The sequence below is a fragment of the Erpetoichthys calabaricus genome, chromosome 9 (assembly GCF_900747795.2).
Source record: "Erpetoichthys calabaricus chromosome 9, fErpCal1.3, whole genome shotgun sequence".
Lineage (NCBI taxonomy): Eukaryota > Metazoa > Chordata > Cladistia > Polypteriformes > Polypteridae > Erpetoichthys > Erpetoichthys calabaricus.
The window spans coordinates 17168161-17191168 of NC_041402.2; the positions used below are offsets into that span (position 1 = coordinate 17168161).

The window sequence follows — 23008 nt, forward strand, 5'->3', positions numbered from 1 at the left end:
AGCGGCTCGGGCAACCCTGTACGGAGCTCTGTCACCATTTAATCCCATACCTCAATCCCTTTTCATTCAAGCCTTTCTCCACTGATTGAGACAGCAGTGACTTTACATTCTAGCCCCAGCACATTGAACTGAAGCACATCTTAATACATAATTCGCCTGCCTCCTCACTCACTCACTCACTCACTCACGTCCATCCGAAGCCGAATGCGCAGTCGCCTTCTGCGCAGCTGCCCGAAAAACCTTACGAGACCAACATCGTGGCAGGCGGCAGATTTACGTCCGCAAAAATTCAACGAGAAAGGCGACTTCGATTAAAGCTCTAGAGGCCTGAAAGGCAATTTCGACTACAGCTTGAGGCCTAATTACGCATTCATTCAATACACCTATATCAGGTTTGTGGTGCTTATACTTATTACTATTCCATATTGTACTGGAACATTCGTCATTCAATATTATACTATAGGCCAGGAATATTCATCAACTAACAGTACAAGCCTGTACAGTAATGAGTAAAGCAGACTACAATCATTACAAAACAACTTCTTCGTCACTTATCATTTGTTCTTCATACACTGCTGACACAAACTCGTGCCCGTTTCATCTTAGGTTGTCGAAACGGGCTCTTTGTCTAGTACAGTATAAACTGATCCGAAATGAGTTGCTAGTTTGTGTTTAAGCAATTTTATGAAATGTCATACCATACCATTTTCAAAGCCCACTTAGTCCTGAGTAGGGTCACAGGGGGAACTGGAATTAATTACAGCAGGCACAGGACGCAAGGCTGGAACAATCCCATAGACGGGGACACCAGTCCATCATAGATTTTATGTTTGTTTAAATTGCTAGCCACATATAAATGCAATTAAAACAGAAAACCTATTTCTGCATTATTATTATTTTTATATTATTATTATTGTATTATTTCAAATTAACTTCATTACATTTATAAAGGATGTCATATTAACAAAGAGAACATTTCTAGACACTACGTTCTAAACACCTTTTTTCTTGATTAGAAGTGCATGAGCTCCCTACCTGGAATTAAAAGGAATTCAGTAGGTGACATCACTAAGGAGGTAACGTTGCTAATCTGTATCATCGATAAGCAATCTAAAATGACAAAAGGAAAGTTAGTCATGATGTAAGATGCTTGATTAATTATTATTACCATTATTTATAAAAACGAACCAATTTCTAATACAGATTTAACTCTTTGAGGGCTGAATATTTTTTCCAAAAAACTGTTTCTGAAAAGCAATGGTTTCACACAGAAATCAACATAAAACATCTGTCGCTGCATGCTGTGGCTGCCAGTTTGCCAAGAATATGCGTCAGGCTTGCTGCCAGGCTGTCTTTGCGTGGCTGGGACAAAGTCTCAGTGCATTGCAATCTGGTTTAAGTGGTGGACCTCCCTGGCGAACATTCTCAGTACAACGATTAGCTGGGGACCAATCAACTGAAGCTGGAAACTCACATTTGTTTTCAATCACTTGTATCAAAATCTGAGTCCGACAAGTCATAGTCCAGTTCAGAGATGATAGGCAAAACGTCGTCCATGGAGTGTTTTGCTTTACACATTCACTTTGATCTCTCGCCAGATGTCAGTGCCATTTTTTGCCGTTGTTTGCGCCTTGCTACTCATGCGAGTGCAGGAAATCTCGGTCAAACCAATGAATCTAACTTTCCTTCTAGCAACGTGAGTCCAACTAAAACATAATGGTTGGTTTTGTAATAGTTTACAGTCGATTACCATCGTCAACCTCCTTTCGACAAAAGTCGACATCAGCCCTGAAAAGAGTTAACATAATTTAAAAGAAAGGTTCTGAACACTGGTTTCGTCTCAATATTTAGTAACATGAAGAAACAGTCGGGCTGACAACAGGCTAACTCACCGGGACTTGTGGGGTGAGTTCTGTTTTTAGGGTAACTGGTTGCAGTGGCTCAATTTATAATGTGCATGTCAGAGGTTTTGTTTTTAATTATTCAGCATTCTGAGAAATGAGGCCTTCTGTAGCAGATGCGGTGACGTTGGCTTGCTTGTCTGCGAGTTTCTTTTTAGGTTCCTTTCTTGGCTGGCAGGATCTTCAAGTGTTGATGCTGTGGCTGTGCTCACGTTTAGACTGTGCTGCCATTGATTTTATTCCACAGGATACAGAAGATTTGGCTTCCTGAACACTTGAGGATATCTTTTATTTTGCCTTGCTGATCACAATAATCATCTTTAAGTTTTTCTGTCACGTACCGTTTTATTGCAATCACTTATTTTTGTGACTGCCTCTCATATTATAAGTTTATAAACTGCTCAAAAAAATTAAAGGAACACTTTGAAAACACATCAGATCTCAACGGGAAAAAAATCCTGCTGGCTATCTCTACTGCTATGGACTGATATGGTAATTAATGTGTTAGGAACGAAAGGATGGAAATGAAAATGATCAACTTACAGAGGGGCTGAATTCAAAGACACCCCGAAAATCAAAGGGGAAAAATAATCAGGCAGGCAGGTGAGTCCATTTGGCTGAAATTTCATTGCAGTAACTCCAAATCATACTCAGTAGTTTGTATGGCCCCCACGTGCTTGTATGCATATCTGATGACGTCTGCATGCTTCTAATGAGACGACAGATGGTGTCCTGGGGGATCTCTTCGCAGACCTGGACCAGGGTATCACTGAGCTCCCGGACAGTCTGAGGTGCAACCTGGCAGCATCGGATGGACCGAAACATAATGTCCAAGAGGTGTTCTATTGGACTGAGGTCAGGTCAGTTGAGTGAGCATGGGGGCCAGTCAATGGCATCAATTCTTTTATCTTCCAGGAACCGCCTGCATACTCTCACCACATGAGGCCGGGCATTGTCGTGCACCAGGAGGAACCCAGGATTTCACCCCGATACCTAATGGCAGTCAAGGTGCCGTTGTCTAGCCTGTAGAGGTCTGTGCGCCCCTCCATGGATATGCCTCCCCAGACTGACCATCACTGACCCATCACCAAACCGGTCATGCTGAACGATGTTACAGGCAGCATAACATTCTCCACGGCTTCTCCAGACCCTTTCACATTTGTCACATGTGCTCAGGGTGAACCTGCTCTCATCTGTGAAAAGCACAGGGTGCCAGTGGTGGACCTGCCAATTCTGGTATTCTATGGCAAATGCCAATCAAGCTCCACGGTGCCGGGCAGTGAGCACAGGGCTCACTAGAGAACGTCGGGCCCTCAGGCCACCCTCATGAAGTCTGTTTCTGAGTGTTTGGTCAGAGACATTCACACCAGTGGCCTGCCTGCTGGAGGTCATTTTGTAGGCTCTGGCAGTGCTCATCCTGTTCCTCCAGTCCTGCTGATGGGTTACGGACCTTCTATGAGGGGCCCTGTCCAGCTCTCCTAGAGTAACTGTCTGTCTCCTTGAATCTCCTCCATGCCCTCGAGACTGTGCTGGGAGATACAGCAAACCTTCTGGCAATGGCAAGCACGTATTGATGTGCCATCCTGGAGGAGTTGGACTACCTGTGCCAGCTCTGTAGGGTCCAGGTATCACCTGATGCTACCAGTAGTGACACTGACCGTAGCCAAATGCAAAACGAGTGAAAAAACAGATGAGGAGGGAAAAATGTCAGTGGCCTCCACCTATTAAACCATTCCATTTTTTTGGGGGGTCGTCTCATTATTGCCCCTCTAGTACACCTGTTATTAATTTCATTAACACCATTCTGGGACTGAGGTCACCGAGGTGGTCAAAAAACTCCTTGGTGGCAGGGCCCCGGGGGTGGATGAGATACGCCCGGAGTTCCTCAAGGCTCTGGATGTTGTAGGACTGTCTTGGTTGACACGCCTCTGCAACATCGCATGGACATCAGGGACAGTGCCTCTGGATTGGCAGACCGGGGTGGTGGTCCCCCTCTTTAAGAAAGGGGACTGGAGGGTGTGTTCCAACTTTATATCGGATAAGCGGAAGAGAATGGATGGATGGACCAAAGCAGATGAAACTGATGAATAACCCCCTCTGCTACTTAACTGACCAGGTCAACAGTCCACAAGTTTCATTGACTTGATGCTATACTCGGATTAAAAAGTGGTCCTTTCATTTTCGGTGGTGGTCTAAAAGTAGTGGTGCTGATACTAGGAGTGTAGCTCAGATACAACAAGTACTGTGAATTGGACGGCCGGGCTAAAGAGCCTCATCATATTAAAAAGATCTGGCCACTTCATAAGCATTTGGATGGGGCAGAAAATGAACCACTTGTCGACCCAAGAAAGGAAATTTTTCTTCCTCTTTAAACAAAACTTGGAGTGATGAAAAGTTTTAAGAAAGTGATGAACGAGGAAGGTGTTTGGGACAGATGTTTCCAAGACTAACTGATGCCATGATGAAGGGAGGCATTTTGATTGGTCCACAAATCACCCACGTCATTAATGACAAACAGTCTGATAGTTGGGGTCAGAGAAAATCACATGGAAGGCATTCAAGGATGCCGTTGAGCTGCAGAGCACCACACCACCTTTAGCTGGTTGACAGCAAGCATACAAAAGCATGAAGTGCAGCCTGTCGTTGCGGATTCATTTGCGGCGTTCACACTTGGCACCGCGAGTGACAGACACAGTGGAAAGTTTCACCAGGAATTTACAAAAATGGAAAAGCGGGATCAGGCAAGTGGAATCCTTCCGTACTGGACACTGAAATGAGAAGCATCAGATGTGGAGTACAAAATCGTCAGGAAAACATTTTTAGTTCAATTGTGTCAGCACCATGGACTGATTAAACACGCTAAATTCATTTCAAGTTAATTTCATGTTTCCTCAAAGTCCTATGTGATGTTGTCGATGGGAAATTATATTTGCGTTCGGATTGAAGCTATCTAGTTTAATCACTACAAATTTTTCAGAAAGTCAAACAAACATATAAGAAAATTATGTTGCCCATTGTTATATTTGAATATTTAAGAGAAGGCTGCATAGGACGGAGTGGTGGCTCTGAGACTAGGGATATGCTCTGGCAATCGGAAGGTTGCCGGTTCAAATCCCGTAAAAGGCCAAAAGGGACTCTGCTCTGTTGGGCCCTTAACCTGCAATTTTTGAGCGCTTCGAGTAGTGAGAAAAGCACTATATAAATGCAAAGAATTATTATTATTATTATTTGCCTTCTCACTTGGTCATGAAATCTTTTTCTAGTTTCTCATCTTGGCATTTTCTTTTTTTTGTGCATTATCTGTCCTTTGGGAAACTTTACCCTTTGAGCAAACAATGTTTTTTGTTCATCAGTCATCTCGACTTTGCCCGAGGCTTTCACTGAACTGCCCCAGTGCTCATCTACAGGTCCTCTCATATCCACAACACTTTCAACTTTGATCTTTCCTCTAAATCACAAGCAGTATTTGCCACAAAAAATCTGCCAAGAGATTCTGGGAAGCAGCCCAATCTTGTCTGATGCTGTTTTCCCAGTTGGTTCTAACAGTTTCCTCTTCACCATTACTGTAAATGTGTCTGCTCGTCTCGGTGTGTATACTCATTTTATTGTGAGTCATTCAGCCTAAATAACATCTTGCAGAATAACAGTGTTGGAATATCCAGCAGATTTCCATATGTGGCACCTGCCTGATCCTAGGGGTGTCAGATATCTATTGACGCTTTTACTGCGCTTGGCATGTTTGTCATTTTCTATAAGTATCCTAAATTAAAATTATTCATCTTATGTGATTCATAAGTTTAATTTGAGAATTGCAAGCGGCCATGCTACATGCATTTCAGAAGAAGTCATCCACCTGAAGCTAAGCACGTTCAGGTTGATGGGAGATCATCTTGGAAAAGGCTGGGTTGCTACTGGGTGAGGCCAGCAGGGGGCCCTGAGGTCTAAATGTGAATCCCAATGCCCCAGTGCAGTGACGGGGACAGTGTGCTGTAAAATTAGCACCGTCCTGTAAATGAGGTCCTGACTCTCTGTGGTCATAAAAGATCCCTGGGCATTCTTCATAAAGAGCAGGGTGTATCCCGATGTCCAGGCTAAAATGTCCTCCATGGCCCCCTAATCATCCCCTGACTCTAATTTGCTAACTTTCTCTGACTACTTCACCACCTAATAGTTAATGTGCGATGAATGTACTGACACAAAATAGTCTGCCATCACAACATCCAGGAGGATGCTACAGTACATACTAGTGGTGGTCCTCCTCACTTACTAGGAAAAGGAGCAGTGGAACAGGTTTCAAAATGTTTTACATGTAATGCAGGACAGATACAGACCTAAATTTGGAATTACAGTAATCCCTCCTCGATTGCGGGGGTTGTGTTCCAGACCCCCCTGCGAAAGGTGAAAATCCGCGAAGTAGAAACCATATGTTCATATGGTTATTTTTATATTGTCACGCTTGGGTCACAGATTTGCACAGAAACACAGGAGGTTGTAGAGAGACAGGAACTTTATTCAAACACTGCAAACAAACATTTGTCTTTTTTTCAAAAGTTTAAACTGTGCTGCACGACAAGACAGAGATGACAGTTCCGTCTCACAATTAAAAGAATGCAAACATATCTTCCTCTTCAAAGGAGTGCGCGTCAGGAGCAGAGAATGTCAGAAAAAGAGAGAGAAAAGCAAACAATCAGAAATCAATAGGGCTGTTTGGCTTTTAAGTATGTGAAGCACCGCCGGACAAAGCAGCTGCAAGGAAGAGAGCAATGTGAAGGTAGTCTTTCAGCATTTTTTAGAGGAGCGTCCGTATCCTCTAGGCCAGTGTGCGAACAGCCCCTCTGCTCACACCCTCTCCGTCAGGAGCAGAGAATGTCAGAGAGAGTGAGAGAGACAGAGAAAAACAATCAAAAATCAATAGGTGGCGTTAGAGCTTTTAAGTATGCAAAGCACCGTGCGGAAAGCATGTCGCTTGATAAAGCAGCTGCACAGAATGGAGCAACGTGAAGGTAATCTTTCAGCATTTTTAGACGAGCGTCTGTATCGTCTAGGGGTGCGAACAGCCCCCCTGCTCACACCCCCTCCGTCAGGAGCAGAGAATGTCAGAGCGAGAAAGCAAGCAATCAAAAATCAATACGTGCTGTTCGATCTTTTAAGTATGCGAAGCACCGTGCGGGAAGCATATCGCTTGACAAAGCAGCCACATGTAAGCCCAGCAAGGATGGCAGCAATGTGAAGGTAATCTTTCAGCGTTTTTTGAGGAGCGGCCGTATCCTCTAGGGGTGCGAACAGCCCCTGTGCTCACAATATATTTGAGGAATTTTATTTAATACGTAATATGCTCTGGTTGGGTAGCTTCTCAGCCATCTGCCAATAGTGTCCCTTGTATGAAACCAACTGGGCAAACCAACTGAGGAAGCGTGTACCAGAAATTAAAAGACCCATTGTCCGCAGAAATCCGCGAAGCAGCGAAAAATCCGCGATATATATTTAAATATGCTTACATATAAAATCCGCGATAGAGTGAAGCTGTGAAAGTCGAAGCGCGATATAGCGAGGGATCACTGTAATAGGAAATTTTTAAAACCTCCACAGTGGATTAAATAAAGATTTAAAAAAGAAGCTGCAAAGGAAAAAAAACTGCTTTATAAGGCATATAAGACTAATGACTGCAAAGTGAATCGTAGAGCGTATGAGAACATGAGGGCAACCATCAAGAAGGATATCAGGGAGGCTAAAAGACAGTTGGAGAGGAATATAACAGATAAGGCGAAAGACGACCCTAAGAGATTCTTTCAGTATTTTAGTAATAAAAGAACAGTCAAGGAGGAGGTCAAGTGCATCAGAAATAGTAAAGGGGAATTAAAAGATACAGACAGTGAAATAGCGGACAATCTAAACTTACATTTTTCTGAGGTGTTTGCAAGTGAGCAAGTGGATACCCTCCCAGACAGAGGTAACAGGGACTACTAAGGAGGTACTGAGGGAAATTGTAGAGGGAGAAGTGCTGCTCAGATTAAATAATCTGAAATCAAACAAATCACCAGGATCAGATAATATTTATCCTCGAGTTCTTAAGGAGGCTAGTGAGTACAGATATAAAGCCTTGACAAATATTTTTAGGAAGTCATTACACACTGGAGAGATTCCGAAGGACTGGAAAATAGCAAATATCATCCCATTATATAAAAAGGGTGACAGGGCAGATCCAAGCAACTATAGGCCAGTAAGCTTAATATGCATCACAGGAAAATTAATGGAAGGAATTATTAAGGATAAGATTGAGTGACACCTGGCAAGGTCAGGAGTTATTAGGAACAGTCAGCATGGGGTCAGAAGAGGGAGGTCGTGTTTTACTAACATGCTGGCATTCTATGAGGAATCAACAATAGGATACGATCAGAGTGGAGCAGATGATATTATTTATCTGGACTTTCAGAAAGCATTTGATAAGGTGCCAAATGAGAAGTTGGGCATCAAGTTAAAAGAAGTGGGAGTTCAGGGTGATGTTTTTAGATGGGTGCATAACTGGCTGAGACTCGGGAAGCAGAGGGTGATGGTGTGAGGAACATCATTAGAACTGGCCGATGTTAAGAGTGGTGACCAGCAGGGGTCAGTGTTAGGGCCGGTGCTATTTTTAATATACATAAATGATTTAGATAGGAATATAAGTAACAAGATGGTTAAGTTTGCTGATGATACCAAGACAGGTGGATTAGCAGATAATCTGTTATATGATTACAGAAGGATTTGGATAGCAGACAGGCTTGGGGAGATTTCTGGCATACTCACTGGGTCACATGTTCTGGGCCTGCACCAAATTAACATCATTTTGGACCAAAATTTTTAAGTGCCTCTCAGACAGCCTTGGTATCACAATCCCTCCTCATCCATTAACAGCTGTGTTCGGTGTTCTTCCAGACGGACTTGAAGTGGAGAAGGACAAGCAAACGGTGATTGCATTCACTACACTTTTGGCACGCAGACTTATTTTGTTAAATTGGAAGAATCCTAACTCTCCTCTGATAAGTCAGTGGGAAACTGATGTTTTATATTATTTGAAACTGGAAAAAATCAAATTCTCAGTTAGAGGATCTGTACAAAATTTTTTCAAAACCTGACAGGATCTGATAGGTTAGGTTTGAATACACAATGGGCGGTCGAAAAATCGAGAGTCCACCTTATGAGAAGGACTTGGGAGTCGTGGTGGACTCTAAGCTATTGACTTCCCGACTGTGTTGAGAAGCCATTAAGAAGGCTAACAGAGTGTCAGGTTATATAGTGCCTTGATGTGTGGAGTACAAGTCACAGGAGGTTCTGTTCAAATCTTCATAACACACTGGTGAGGCCTCATCTGGAGTACTGGGTGCAGTTTTGGTCTCCAGGCTACAAAAAGGACATAGCAGCACAAGAAAAGGGCCAGAGAAGAGCGACAGGGCTGATTAGGGGGCTACAGGGGATGAGTGATGAGGAAAGATTAAAAGAGCTGAGCCTTTACAGTTTAAGCAAAAGACGATTAAGAGGTGACCTGACTGAAGTGTTTAAAATTATGAAGGGAATTAGTCCAGTGGATCGAGACTGTGACTTTAAAATGAGTTCATCAAGAACACGGGGACACAGTTAGAAACTTGTTAAGGGGAAATTTAGCACAAACATTAGGAAGTTTATCTTTACACAAAGAACGATGGACACTTGGAATAAGCGACCAAGTAGTGTGGTAGACAGTAAGACGTTGGGGACTTTCAAAACTCGACTTGAATTTTTTCGGAAGCAATAAGTGGATAGGACTGGCAAGCTTTGTTGGGCTGAATGGCCTGTTCTCGTCCAGAGTGTTCTAATGTTCTAAAAGCTGCTCTGAGTAGTGAAAAAAACGCTATATAAATGTAAAGTGTTATAATTATTAGAATTTGATTTCCAAGCTTGTCAAGCCAGTTCTAATGAGTCACACAAATCACTTGACGTGTAACATAAATAGAAGGAACAGTGCACCTGATTGGCCAGACTGACTAGGCATGGAGGACATCAGGATACACCCCACTCTTTACGAAGGATGCCCAGCGATCTTTTATGACCACAGAGAGTCAGGACCTCGATATCACGTTTCATCCAAAGAAAGGAACCATTTTTACAGCACATTGTCCTCATCACTGCACTGGGGCATTGGGATCCACGTTCAGACCACAGGGTCAATGCCACTGCTGGTCTCACTAACACCTTCATCAGAAATGGGTACATTAGGACCCCCAAGCAGAATTGAAGGAAGGCCATGTTCATTCAAAGGAATGGTCCTGTGGAGCAGTTTATTGGTTTGTGTTGACAAGCTAATTGTGTAAAAGGGGTTAACAACCATGCAACAGTCAGGTCTGGATTGTATGGGTCGTCTAAGATAATGCAATTTACCTGGACTTATTTGGAAAATCTACTAATAAAAATGTAATTTACGGTACAATTTAATAAAAAAACAAAGTACACATTCAAAAGTGTCTTACCAGATTCCTCCGACTCGTGAATCTCAGCTACAGGCTCTCGGTGATGTGATGTGCTTAGACGGCGCTTACTGTGACGCTCATCCAGATTTGAATTTTGTACTTTGCTGAACATCTCACTGGACGAGTTTCGATTAACCAGTTCATCGTTTGTGTCTCCAGGTGTATCTGACTGCTCGTAGTCAGCACTACATAAGTCTGCCTCAGGCTTTTCAGAAAAACTGCTGAATAGCAGGCTTTCCTCGGAATTTCCATTTATGATTACACTTGCTTCTAGGGAAGCAACTTTATCTGCAATTAAAATTTTAAATATGGTTATACCTAAACATCCACATGAATGAAATGAAGGGTTGAAAACAAAACGAAAAAAAAAAAACAAAACAGCTATCATACTTCATTCACATAACATTCATTTATCCTCGTAAAAGTGTTTTTGTAAAAGTGCCCTAAATTCCATCTTGATGAAGCCTGCTGACTTTTTCTAAATTTCCCAAAATTAAAAAGTAAAAAAAAAAAAAAGTTTCACATTCCACAATTTGTAAAGCTTCTAAAAAATGTTTACCTTGCTATGTCTTTGTCTCAGTATTGACCCGCCACTGACTTTAGTCTTTATTTAACTCACATGGACAAGCTAAATTTCCTGTCTTCACCTCAAAAATATGAAGGATTTTAGTAAAGTACCTTAAAATGTACAAAAAAGCAAAACATGTTCCACATTTTGGACACTGCCACATCCTTTGGGTCAGTTTCGACCCAATATTAACTTTTAATGGATTTCTGCTAGATTGAAGGTGTTTTGTTTGTCCGCAACCCATAAAAACACCCTAAATGTCATCTATTCTAAATGTTGGGATCATCGCTACAACAGCTTAAGATGGTCAATGAATATAAAATAGGTTTGTGGTTAAAAAAAAATAAGGAGACCTAAAGGGGTGGGAAGGGTTGTTACAGTCGGGTCACAAAGGACCCTCAAAGCACAGTATTGAGACAGCATGTGAAAAAATATACGTCACCGTCTGGCCAGTATGGTTTCCATTCTTGAATATCTCTAAGTTGTCTTAGTCTTATGAAACGTCATGAAAAACCCCAGAGAACCAACTCTGAACAAGACAAAATAACCCACAATACGGCAAACTTAGTCACACACCCATAACACTGGTCAACAAGCATTTTGCTACTGGGATTCTTTCACCTGTACTTTAACAAATTTCACTTGCTGACTCCCAAATCTGAAAACTGTTTTCGTCCAGCACGTCCCGTTTCTTAATTATGATATTCCAGGTCTTGGACAAGTAGGGTGGCTGGACAGTAAAGGCGATGCGTTTCAGCATTTAAGAAATAAGTTTGGTCTCGAGAAAAGTGAAGCCAAAATTAAGGAAGGTGTTTTTGTTGGGCCTGAAATCCAAGAAATGATGTTTGACGATGAGTTCAAAAAGAAACGGAAGCCCACTGAATCGGCACCCCCATTCGTGCAGGCTGTCCTGAATCTTCTTGACAGTCACAGAGCAGAGAATTATACTGAGCTTGCGGAGAATATGCTAAACGTACAGTCATATGAAAAAGTTTGGGAACCCCTCTCAGCCTGCATAATAATTGACTCTCCTTTCAACATAAAAGAAAACAGTGGTATGTCTTTCATTTTCTAGGAACATCTGAGTACTGCTGTGTTTTCTGAGCAAAGATTTTTAGTGACGCAGTATTTAGTTGTATGAAATTAAATTAAATGTGAAAAACTGGCTGTGCACAAATGTGGGTCCCCTTGTAATTGTGCTGATTTGAATGCCTGTCACTGCTCAATGCTGATTACTTGCACCACCAAATTGGTTGGATGAGCTTGTTAAGCCTTGAACTTCATAGACAGGTGTGTCCAATCAGGAGATATAAAGGTATTTAAGGTGGTCAATTGCAAGTTTTGCTTCCCTTTGACTCTCCTCTGAAGAGTGACAGCATGGGATCCTCAAAGCTGAAAACAAAGATTGTTCAGTCTCCTGGTTTAGGGGAAGGCTACAAAAAGCTATCTCAGAGGTTTAAACTGTCAGTTTCAACTGTAAGGAATGGAATCAGGAAATGGAAGGCCACAGGCACAGTTGCTATTAAACCCAGCAGGTCTGGCAGGCCAAGAAAAATACAGGAGCGGCATATGCGCAGGATTGTCAGAATGGTTACAGACAACCCACAGATCACCTCCAAAGACCTGCAAGAACATCTTGCTTCAGATGGTGTATCTGTACATCGTTCTACAATTCAGTGCAATTTGCACAAAGAACATCTGTATGGCAGGGTGATGAGAAAGAAGCCCTTTCTGCACAAACAGAGTCGCTTGTTGCATGCAAATGCTCATTTAGACAAGCCAGATTCATTTTGGAACAAAGTGCTTTGGACTGATGAGACAAAAATGGAGTTATTTGCTCATAACAAAAAGAGCTCTGCATGGCGGAAGAAGAACACCGCATTCCAAGAAAAACACCTGCTACCTACTGTCAAATTTGGTGGAGGTTCCATCATGCTGTGGGGCTGTGTGGCTAGTTCAGGGACTGGGGCCCTTGTTAAAGTCGAGGGTCAGATGAATTCAACCCAATATCAACAAATTCTTCAAGATAATGTTCAAGCATCAGTCACAAAGTTGAAGTTACGTATGGGTTGGATATTCCAACAAGACAATGACCCAAAACACAGTTTGAAATCTACAAAGGCATTCATGCAGAGGGAGAAGTACAATGTTCTGGAATGGCCGTCACAGTCCCCTGACTTGAATTTCATCGAAAATCTATGGGATGATTTGAAGCAGGCTGTCCATGCTCGACAGCCATCAAATTGAACTGAACTGGAGAGATTTTGTATGAAGAATGGTCAGAAATACCTTCATCCAGAATCCAGACACTCATCAAAGGCTATAGGAGGACAGCGTCTAGAGGCTGTTAGATTTGCAGAAGGAGGCTCAACTAAGTATTGATGTAATATATCTGTTGGGGTGCCCAAATTTATGCACCTGTCTAATTTTGTTATGATGCATATTGCATATTTTCTGTTAATCCAATAAACTTCATGTCACTGCTGAAATACTACTGTTTCCATAAGGCATGTCAGATATTAAAAGGAAGTTGCTACTTTGAAAGCTCAGCCAATGAGAAACAGAAATCCAAAGAATTAAGAGGGGCTCCCAAACTTTTTCATATGACTGTACATTAGCTTAGAAAAAGCCCGAATGTCACTGAAGACACATTATTTACATTCTCATCTTGAGTTTTTTCCACCAAATCTATCAAATGTCAAAGATGAGCATGGGGAAAGATTCCATCAAGATACAAAAGTGATGGAAAACCGATATCGGGGAAAATTTTCTCTGAGCATGATGGGTGACTACTGTTGGTTCTTGCAAAGAGAGATGGATGTGCAGCACAAGCGCAAAAGCAATTGCCTCAGACAATTTTGAGCACGCTGACCTCGCTTTATATTGAGGTAAATTAACATAAACATGTTTTAAAGTGTCTGTGGTTTCACCTTCTGGTTTGTTTTCAGAATAAACACATTCAAACATTTTTGATGGGACAGAGTTCAAACTCTAGATATTGTGCTGATATATTATCTTGATATTCAAAAGTGTCAAAATGGCAATGATGTGTATCTCAAAAATCTGATGTGCTAGCTTTATTCCAATTTCATATATGAAATCAGTGTAAAAAACTTAATAGAGAGGTGGTCTGAAGTTCCCAGTAACAAACAAAAAATATTTTTTGTAGACCAGTGTAATGGATCAATTTGGAGTCACCAATTAACATAAACCTAACCATCATTATGTGCAAGGCATGAAACAAACCCCAGGCAGGGTGCTAGCCCACCGTAGGGTGCACACACACTAGGGACAATTTAGAATCGCCAATGCACCTAACCTGCATGTCTTTGGACTGTGGGAGGAAATCGGAGCAAATCCACGCAGACACGGGGAGAACATGCAAACTCCTCGCAGGGAGGACCCGGGAAGCGAACCTGGGTCTCCTAACTGTGAGGCAGCAGCGCTACCACTGCACCACCGTCATCCCTCACACAGTACATTTCTTTAAAATTTAAAATTATTAATCAAATACATCATACGGTTTAGTTCTAAAGGAATATGATGTCACTCCATAGAAATGTTACTATCATAGCATAAGGAATACTACTTGGTCATTAGGAACGTTAGACTTATATTAAGCATTTGAACTGTACCTGGGTGGCTTCTTTTGACGTGTCTTAGCACTTCTGATGGTCTGGCAAACTGACGATCACAATGTTTACAAGAATGTGGCCGGTACTTCTCATGAACATAAAGGATGTGATCAGACAGATTCCCCTTACGCAAGAATACCGCTCCACAAATTGGGCAAGTCAGATCTGTAGCTGCCAAGGCAATGCAGAGAAAAGAAGATAAATGGACAATGGAAAGCATTTTATTGTTAGTGCGGAAAAACAGAGTTTGAGATACTAATCAAAGTTGGCATGAATAATTGCATTACTTATTGGATGATTTCTAAAGGACAAGATTTTGAATTTACAAGAAAATTATCTTCTGATTCTTTTTGGTGTCTTTAGTAGGTGAGCTAAATACTAGTCTGTATCACTCTTCACCTCTCATCCCCTCAGCATGTATAAATAATACCTTACTCTACTTGAACGGATATCTACTGTACCAAACCAAGAACATTAATATCACAGTTAATCCATTTAGACTCTTTACCTTATGGATTTGGGAACAGGTAGCACTCAACAATTGCCACCACTGTTTGAAAGATCAATGCACAGTACTGTTTAACAAATAAGCAGCAAGGATCTCTTACTGCATCTGATATATTAGGAATTAAGGAATGGTAAAAGTTAATAATAAGAAGTTAGTCTGTTGTTCCAACTCCTATCCCATTTTTGTGTGCTGACAAATATTAGCAAGCTGTTTTGAATGTAGGGTTGTTCCATCTTCTTGGGGTCTTGCTTTGCATATGAAGCAAAGGGTATATGCGCCTTCAACACCATCCAACCCCTGCTCCTTAGGGACAAGCTGACAGAGATGGGAGTAGATTCATACCTGGTGGCATGGATCATGAACTATCTTAAAGACAGACCTCAGTATGTGCATCTTGGGAACTGCAGGTCTGACATTGTGGTCAGCAACACAGGAGCGCCACAGGGGACTGTACTTTCTCTGGTCCTGTTCAACCTATATACATCGGACTTCCAATACAACTCAGAGTCCTGCCACGTGCAAAAGTTCACTGACAACACTGCTATCATGGGCTGCATCAGGAGTGGGCTGGAGGAGGAGTATAGGAACCTCATCAAGGACTTTGTTAAATGGTGCGACTCAAACCACCTACACCTGAACACCAGTAAAACCAAAGAGCTGGTGGTGGATTTTAGGAGGCCCAGGCCCCTCCTGGACCACGTGATCATCAGAGGTGACTGTGTGCAGAGGGTGCAGACCTATAAATACCTGGGAGTGCAGCTGGATGATAAATTAGACTGGACTGCCAATACTGATGCTCTGTGCACGGCCATCGAGCTGCACTCCATTACAGTATATGGACAAAAAAGAGGTTCCAGTTATGACCATTATGTGTACAATTTCGAAATGAAACCTGCCTAACTTTTGTAAGTAAGCTGTAAGGAATGAGCCTGCCAAATTTCAGCCTTCCACCTACACGGGAAGTTGGAGAATTAGTGATGAGTGAGTCAGTGAGGGCTTTGCCTTTTATTAGTATAGATCATAATGCTGTGCGATGAAGGGCCCAGTTCACGACTGGCAGCCGCGTTTAAACAGGGAGCCCTTCACAGACAACTTTAGCACGTGCAACGTAGTTGGGCGCACATGGCTAGTTCCAAATATAACTGATGTTGCATGTGGCAGCTATCCTGGTCATTCTCAGTTTTGATGGCTCCTGTCTACAGTTTGTTGTTCATTTATCAAAGTTCATTTTATTACCTATGATGTTCATGTTATCCCTATTCCTGCAGCTCCTAGAACAGGGGTGGTGAACTCCAGGCCTCAAGAGCCGCAGTGGCTGCAGGTTTTCATTCTTACCATCTTCTTAATTAGTGACCAGTTTCTGCTGCGGATTACTTCTTTTAATTAACTTCACTCAGGCCCCATAGTTGTTTCTTTTTCTTTAATTAGCAGCCAAACAATAATGAGACACAAAACAAGCCACCACATGACCAGCTCCCCTGTGCCCATCACACAATATCTGAAATTAAAGAGAGGTGACGGTCTTGGTAAGGTTGATCTCTCAGGTCACTAAAACATTTTGACGGTGCTCTTAGAAAGAGCAGAAAAACAACAGTTTTCGAAATGTGTGCTGTGGCAGAATGAGAGCAGCAACAAGCCATGGAATTAAATAACGGGTTTAATTAACAGCAAGAATTGGCTTTTCATTAAGAAAGTGATTGGAGTGAAATTGGTTGGAGTTTGAAGCCCCAGTTTAGCTGGTCATCTGTTAACTCGTTTCACATCTCATATCTGCTTGGCTGTTATTTAATGAAGAAAGGAATCAATTCAGAGGGCTGAACTCTTCTAACAGGGCTATTAAAGTGATGGGGGAAAAGTTAATTAGCAGTGAAAACTGGGCACTGATTAGGAAAAGGGTGAGAATGAAAACCTGCAGCCACTGCGGCCCTCCAGGCCCAGAGATCGCCACCCCTGTCCTAGAATAAATGCTTGGCCTGGAAGCAGATTACCAAATGTGTTTTTCTGGTATGGTATATTTTTTCTTGAGTGCAGCAAGTCCTTCAGTGTTCATTTATTTCATAAAATGGCTGAAAAGCAGACGATGAGAGGCATTTTCAGAGTTCATGGTAAGAATACACTGAACTTGTCTTGGTTAAGATTTCATTAAAGACTTTTGATGCTGGCTTAAATTTTTGCTGTGTGTTGTTTAATAAATGAATTGTGGAGGTTGCCTTTCCATTATCTGAGGCTGGGTAAAGGGCACCACACTCTTCCATTACTGCCGTAAGTTATATTTAGATTTGTATTATCATAGATTGTTATTTAAACATTTAGTAATTTTTAATTGAATTCCTCAAATGTCAAAAAATCACCAACTTTTTATAAACAATGTTTCATTTTAAAATAAAATCCCAGCAAGCTTACCTGTAATGAAATAAATTGAAAATAAGTGTTTACCTTCTAGAGCCTGGAGCAATTTTCTTGTGTTGTTTTTTGCTGTAAAACACAAAAATACTGGTATTAATCCATTCCATGACATGAATAATATTTAATTTAAAAAGTTATTAATAAGGTGCGTCAAACATTCCTAAAATATTTTGCAATGTACATAGCCACATCTTTATGACACTATTTTTGTTAGAGAAAATTCAGTTATAAGATAAATACATGCCATGAATAATACTTGATATAAAAATATCAGCTATTAATAAAGTTCCTGACACATTCCTAGAATATTCTATAATACTTTTTAAGTTGTACATAGCCACATCATTTTAACATGATTAACTTTGTTAGGGAGAATTAAATTAAAAGATAAGTCTTGAAATGCCAATGCAGTTTCTCTCTAAATATAGAATACAATATAAAAAGAACACTTTCTCAACACAAAATTCTTAACACATTGTATTCAATATCTCTTTAAAGGACAAAATTAAACACAAACATTACAAAACGTGGATTCCTACGTTGACACACACTGTCATGCTTCAAAGGCACATCTCTCTACTAGGACCTGAGGGTGCTGAACATTTCATCTGAGTGTTTGTTTAGCTCCTTTTCTGGGATCCATTTTTGTTCTTGTAGAATCATGCGCTGGTGATATCAGTCTGTACCGCCGTACCCCACGAGAACAACTAACCCCCGGGTTGCCGCACAATTAGAAAACTGCTGGAGCAAAGCAGTTAAATATCGAAAATCTATCGGGGCAACGTGACCAGCGCTCGTCCTTTTACAGGTGCTGGTCATAAAATTAGAATATCATGACAAAGTTGATTTATTTCAGTAATTCCATTCAAAAAGTGAAACTTGTATATTAGATTCATTCATTACACACAGACTGATGTATTTCAAATGTTTACTTCTTTTAATGTTGATGATTATAACTGACAACTAATGAAAGTCCCAAATTCAGTATCTCGGAAAATTAGAATATCAATTAAGACCAATGCAAAAAAAGGATTTTTAGAAATGTTGGCCAACTGAAAGGTATGAACATGAAAAGTATGAGCATGTACAGCACTCAATATTTAGTTGAGGCTCCTTTGGCGTGGATTACTGCAGCAATGCGGCGTGGCATGGAGTCGATCAGTCTGTGGCACTGCTCAGGTGTTATGAGAGCCCATGTTGCTCTGATAGTGGCCTTCAGCTCTTCTGAATTGTTGGGTCTGGCGTATTGCATCTTCCTCTTCACAATACCCCATAGATTTTCTATGGGGTTAAGGTCAGGCGAGTTTGCTGGCCAATCAAGAACAGGTATACCATGGTCCTTAAACCAGGTACTGGTAGCTTTGGCACTGTGTGCAGGTGCCAGGTCCTGTTGGAAATTGAAATCTGCATCTCCATAAAGTTCGTCAGCAGCAGGAAGCATGAAGTGCTCTAAAACTTCCTGGTAGAGGTCTGTGTTGACCTTGGACCTCAGAAAACACAATGGACCAACACCAGCAGATGACATGGCACCCCAAACCATCACTGACTGTGGGAACTTTACACTGGACCTCACGCAACGTGGATTCTGTGCCTCTCCTCTCTTCCTCCAGACTCTGGGACCTTGATTTCCAAAGGAAATGCTAAATTTACTTTCATCAGAGAACATAACTTTGGACCACTCAGCAGCAGTCCAAAGGCGAGACGCTTCTGACGCTGCCTCTTGTTCAAGAGTGGCTTGACACAAGGAATGTGACAGCTGAAACCCATGTCTTGCATACATCTGTGTGTGGTGGTTCTTGAAGCACTGACTCCAGCTGCAGTCCACTCTTTGTGAATCTCCCCCACATTTTTGAATGGGTTTTGTTTCCCAATCCTCTCCAGGGTGCGGTTATCCCTATTGCTTGTACACTTTTTTCTACCACATCTTGTCCTTCCCTTCGCCTCTCTATTAATGTGCTTGGACACAGAGCTCTGTGAACAGCCAGCCTCTTTAGCAATGACCTTTTGTGTCTTGCCCTCCTCCTTGTGCAAGGTGTCAATGGTCGTCTTTTGGACAACTGTCAAGTCAGCAGTCTTCCCCATGATTGTGTAGCCTACAGAACTCGACTGAGAGACCATTTAAAGGCTTTTGAGTTCATTAGCTGATTAGAGTGTGGCACCAGGTGTCTTCAATATTGAACCTTTTCACAATATTCTAATTTTCCGAGATATTGAATTTGGGACTTTCATTAATTGTCAGTTATAATCATCAACATTAAAAGAAATAAACATTTGAAATACATCAGTCTGTGTGTAATGAATGAATCTAATATACAAGTTTCACTTTTTGAATGGAATTACTGAAATAAATCAACTTTGTCATGATATTCTAATTTTATGCCCAGCACCTGTATTTGACTCCTCACCACATGTCCCAGCTCAGCATTAAACTACAAGCCATATCACAAAATAAAGGAGAGGCAAAAAAATTACACATATATATTTTACATATAGACAAAAGAAAAGCAAACAAACAAGTACATAGCAATCAAAAGCACCTTTCCCGCTTTAGGAGCGAGATGTTCATGAGTAGGAGAAACCAGTTTGTCCATACAGGTTAACTGTCTTTACTGTTTCTGACAAAGAGAAGGCCTACCGGAATACGCTGGCCGTCGAGCGATATCAAAAAAGTTCGATCCTACCTGTCCAAAGAATCGTCGGCGAAACCAAAAAAAAAAAAGAGTCCGTCTTCAGAGACGCGTCTCCTTGTGTCGCTAAGTAAAAAAAAAAACTTTTTCCAGCAGGTATTTTTCTTGGCGCTACCTCGCTGGTTCCCTTTGCTCCACCACAAGATGTCTCCCTTTCTCCCCTTCTTTTCCGGTTTTTAAGTCTTCAGCACCAACCGCCCTGACCGTGTTATGATGTCCCCCTTAAAGGTGTATTTACAGTGTCCACTTTCCCTGCAATGCACCCTACGGAGCAGCAAACTGCCAAAACTGGCACCCGCTACAAGTCAGTAAGCCAAATGGTGCATTATTATTATTATTATTATTATATTTCTTTAAAGTCCTGCTCTATTCACTCATGAAGCCGAGTCCATCCCTTGAGCTTATGGCTACCATGAAGGTTCATTTGAGGTCCTCCTCAGTATATGAGCAGTGCCAAGGAGGACGATCTTCTGGACCTTTTGTATCTTGATATTACCAGGGATTTTGTTGGTGTAGTTTTCCATCCCTTTCTTAATCAGCCCAAGAGCACCTATTACCACTGGTATTATTGTGGTTTTCATAATCCACATCTTCTCAGTTTCAATTTCAAGATATTTATATTTGGAGAGTTCTTGTGTAGTTTTTAGGGAGGCATTTCTTTTAGTGGGGACAGACAAGATCTCTCCTTCTTGTCCTTCACTACTATATTGGGTCTCTTTCTTTATCAATCTGTATTGGCATATCCCATAATATAGTCACCTCATCATTTTCAGTTACCGTTGATGGGTCGTGTTTATAACATTTGCCTTTGAGAAAAGGAGGCTTCCGTTTAATAAGAAAAGACAATTGTTTACACTACATTTCCCAGGAGGCTTGATGATGAGGTTCTCCGCTCCCAAATGTGTGGCAGTACTTAAGAGTTCTATAAAGAGCTAAGATGTTTGGCACATCTAACACAAAATACTACATTCATCTACTTCCCGAGCCATAGGTAAAATATAACATAAACATATGGGGAAAAAATAAAGTAAGAGACAATTTTATTTTTATTCACACTCAAAAAAGTGGCACTTTTCCATAAATTAAATTGACAAAGGATAATAAAAACAAACAAAAAAAAAATTGGAAGGCATAAAATGTAAAATAATGCAAAGGATGTGAACCAAGTCATATTTTCTAAACTGTAAAAATTCTGGATTAAATACACCTCTATTATACGAGGGGTTACACAAAAATAACCGGAACTGAAAAAAAAAATTGTTTTAATCATTTTTACTTACTGAAACTTCAGTCTCCTCCAAAGTACTGTCCATGTGAATGAATGCACTTCTCCCAACGGTTTTCCCACTGGTGGAAACATTTTTGGAATTGCTGAAGAGGAATCGCTGTCCACGGCCTGCAGCGATTTTTTTCTTTGACTTCCCCCACGGTACAAAAACTCTTTCCTTTGACTTCTTTTTTCAAATGCGGAAACAAGAAAAAGTCGCGCGGAGCAAAGATCAAGTGACATTTCCCCTCATTTGAAACGCGAAAACACCTCGTAGACCTGTGTTTTACTTAAAGCTTCCTCCTTAAAGCAGACTCAAGCATCACTACAGTTTCAGCAGCTGTTTTCCCTAAGAGAAAACAAAATTTAACGCAGACTCACTGTTCTTTATGATCACCCATCACAAAAATCGCAGAACACGTTTAATAAACACCAAGAAAAACCGACACGAAATGCTGTATGAACAACACAGAGCAACGTCACTTGGCAGACTGCCACAGAAGCATGTAAGCATGCTACACCTAGCGGCGAAATTCGCAACTAAGTCGAGATTGCGCGCTAAGGTACAGATTCTGGTTATTTTTGGGTACCCCCTCGTATACTGACCCTGAACATTAAAACCGCTGACACCGTGACGTGAATAATATTGACTATCACATTACAATGGAACCTGTCGAGGGGTGGGATATTTTAGACAGCAAGTGAACAGCCAGTTCTTGAAGGTGATATATTGGAATCGGGAAAACTGGGCAATCTAACAAGGCCAAATTGTGATGGCGAGATGACTAGGTCACAGCATCTCCAAAATAGCAGATCTTGTGACAGGTTCATGGGTGCCAAAGGCTCAGAGATGTGCATGGGAAGACAAGACTAGCATATTTGGTCCAATCTCACAGAAGAGCTGTTGTAGATTGCAGCAAGATGCATCATAAGAAGAAGGCAAGTGGGCAGAGGCAATGTGATGCTCTGGGCAATGTTCTGCTGGGAAATCCAGAGTCCTGGCATTCATGTGGATGTTACTTTGACATGCACAATCTACCTAAACATTGTTGCAGACCACATACAACCATTCACGGCAATGGTACTCCTTAGTGGAAGTGGTCTTTTTCAGGAGGGTAATGTGCTCTGTGACACTGCAAAAATAGTTAAGGAATGCTTTGAGGAATACGACAAAAACTCATCATATCTCAGTCTGATCAAGCATCTGTGGGATGTGATGGAAAAACAAGTCTGATTCATGGAAGCCCCACCTCACAACTTAAAGAACTTAAACGATTTGCTGCTAAAATCTTGGTAACAGATACTCATGATCCCTTCAGGGGTGTGGTGGTGTCCAGGCCTCAGTGGATCAGAGATGTTCTGGTGGCATAAGGGGGATCTACCCAACATTAGGCAGGCTGTTTTCATGTAATATCTGATCAGTGTAGAGGAGAACTGTATAAAAATAAATTGCTGATCACCAGGATTTTTCGCATATTGCCCTGTATGTGGATGTTCATGGGCACTGTCTCAATGCAGCAGCAGTTGCACCTTTGAGAATGTTTTACCTAATT

The 23008-nt window shown here is 41.4% G+C and overlaps 1 protein-coding gene across 1 annotated transcript in view; it reads right to left on the reverse strand.

Annotated features, from left to right (window-relative positions):
- Positions 1–23008, reverse strand: part of LOC114657382 (zinc finger E-box-binding homeobox 1-like) — a 146759-nt gene that overhangs the window by 12940 nt on the left and 110811 nt on the right. Inside the window, exons 14-17 of the mRNA XM_028809180.2 lie at positions 17532–17570; positions 14588–14758; positions 10385–10672; positions 1036–1110 (exon numbers count right to left, since the gene is read on the reverse strand). Of these exons, the coding sequence (XP_028665013.1) occupies positions 1036–1110; positions 10385–10672; positions 14588–14758; positions 17532–17570 (573 nt within the window). The remainder of the gene's footprint in view (positions 1–1035; positions 1111–10384; positions 10673–14587; positions 14759–17531; positions 17571–23008) is intronic.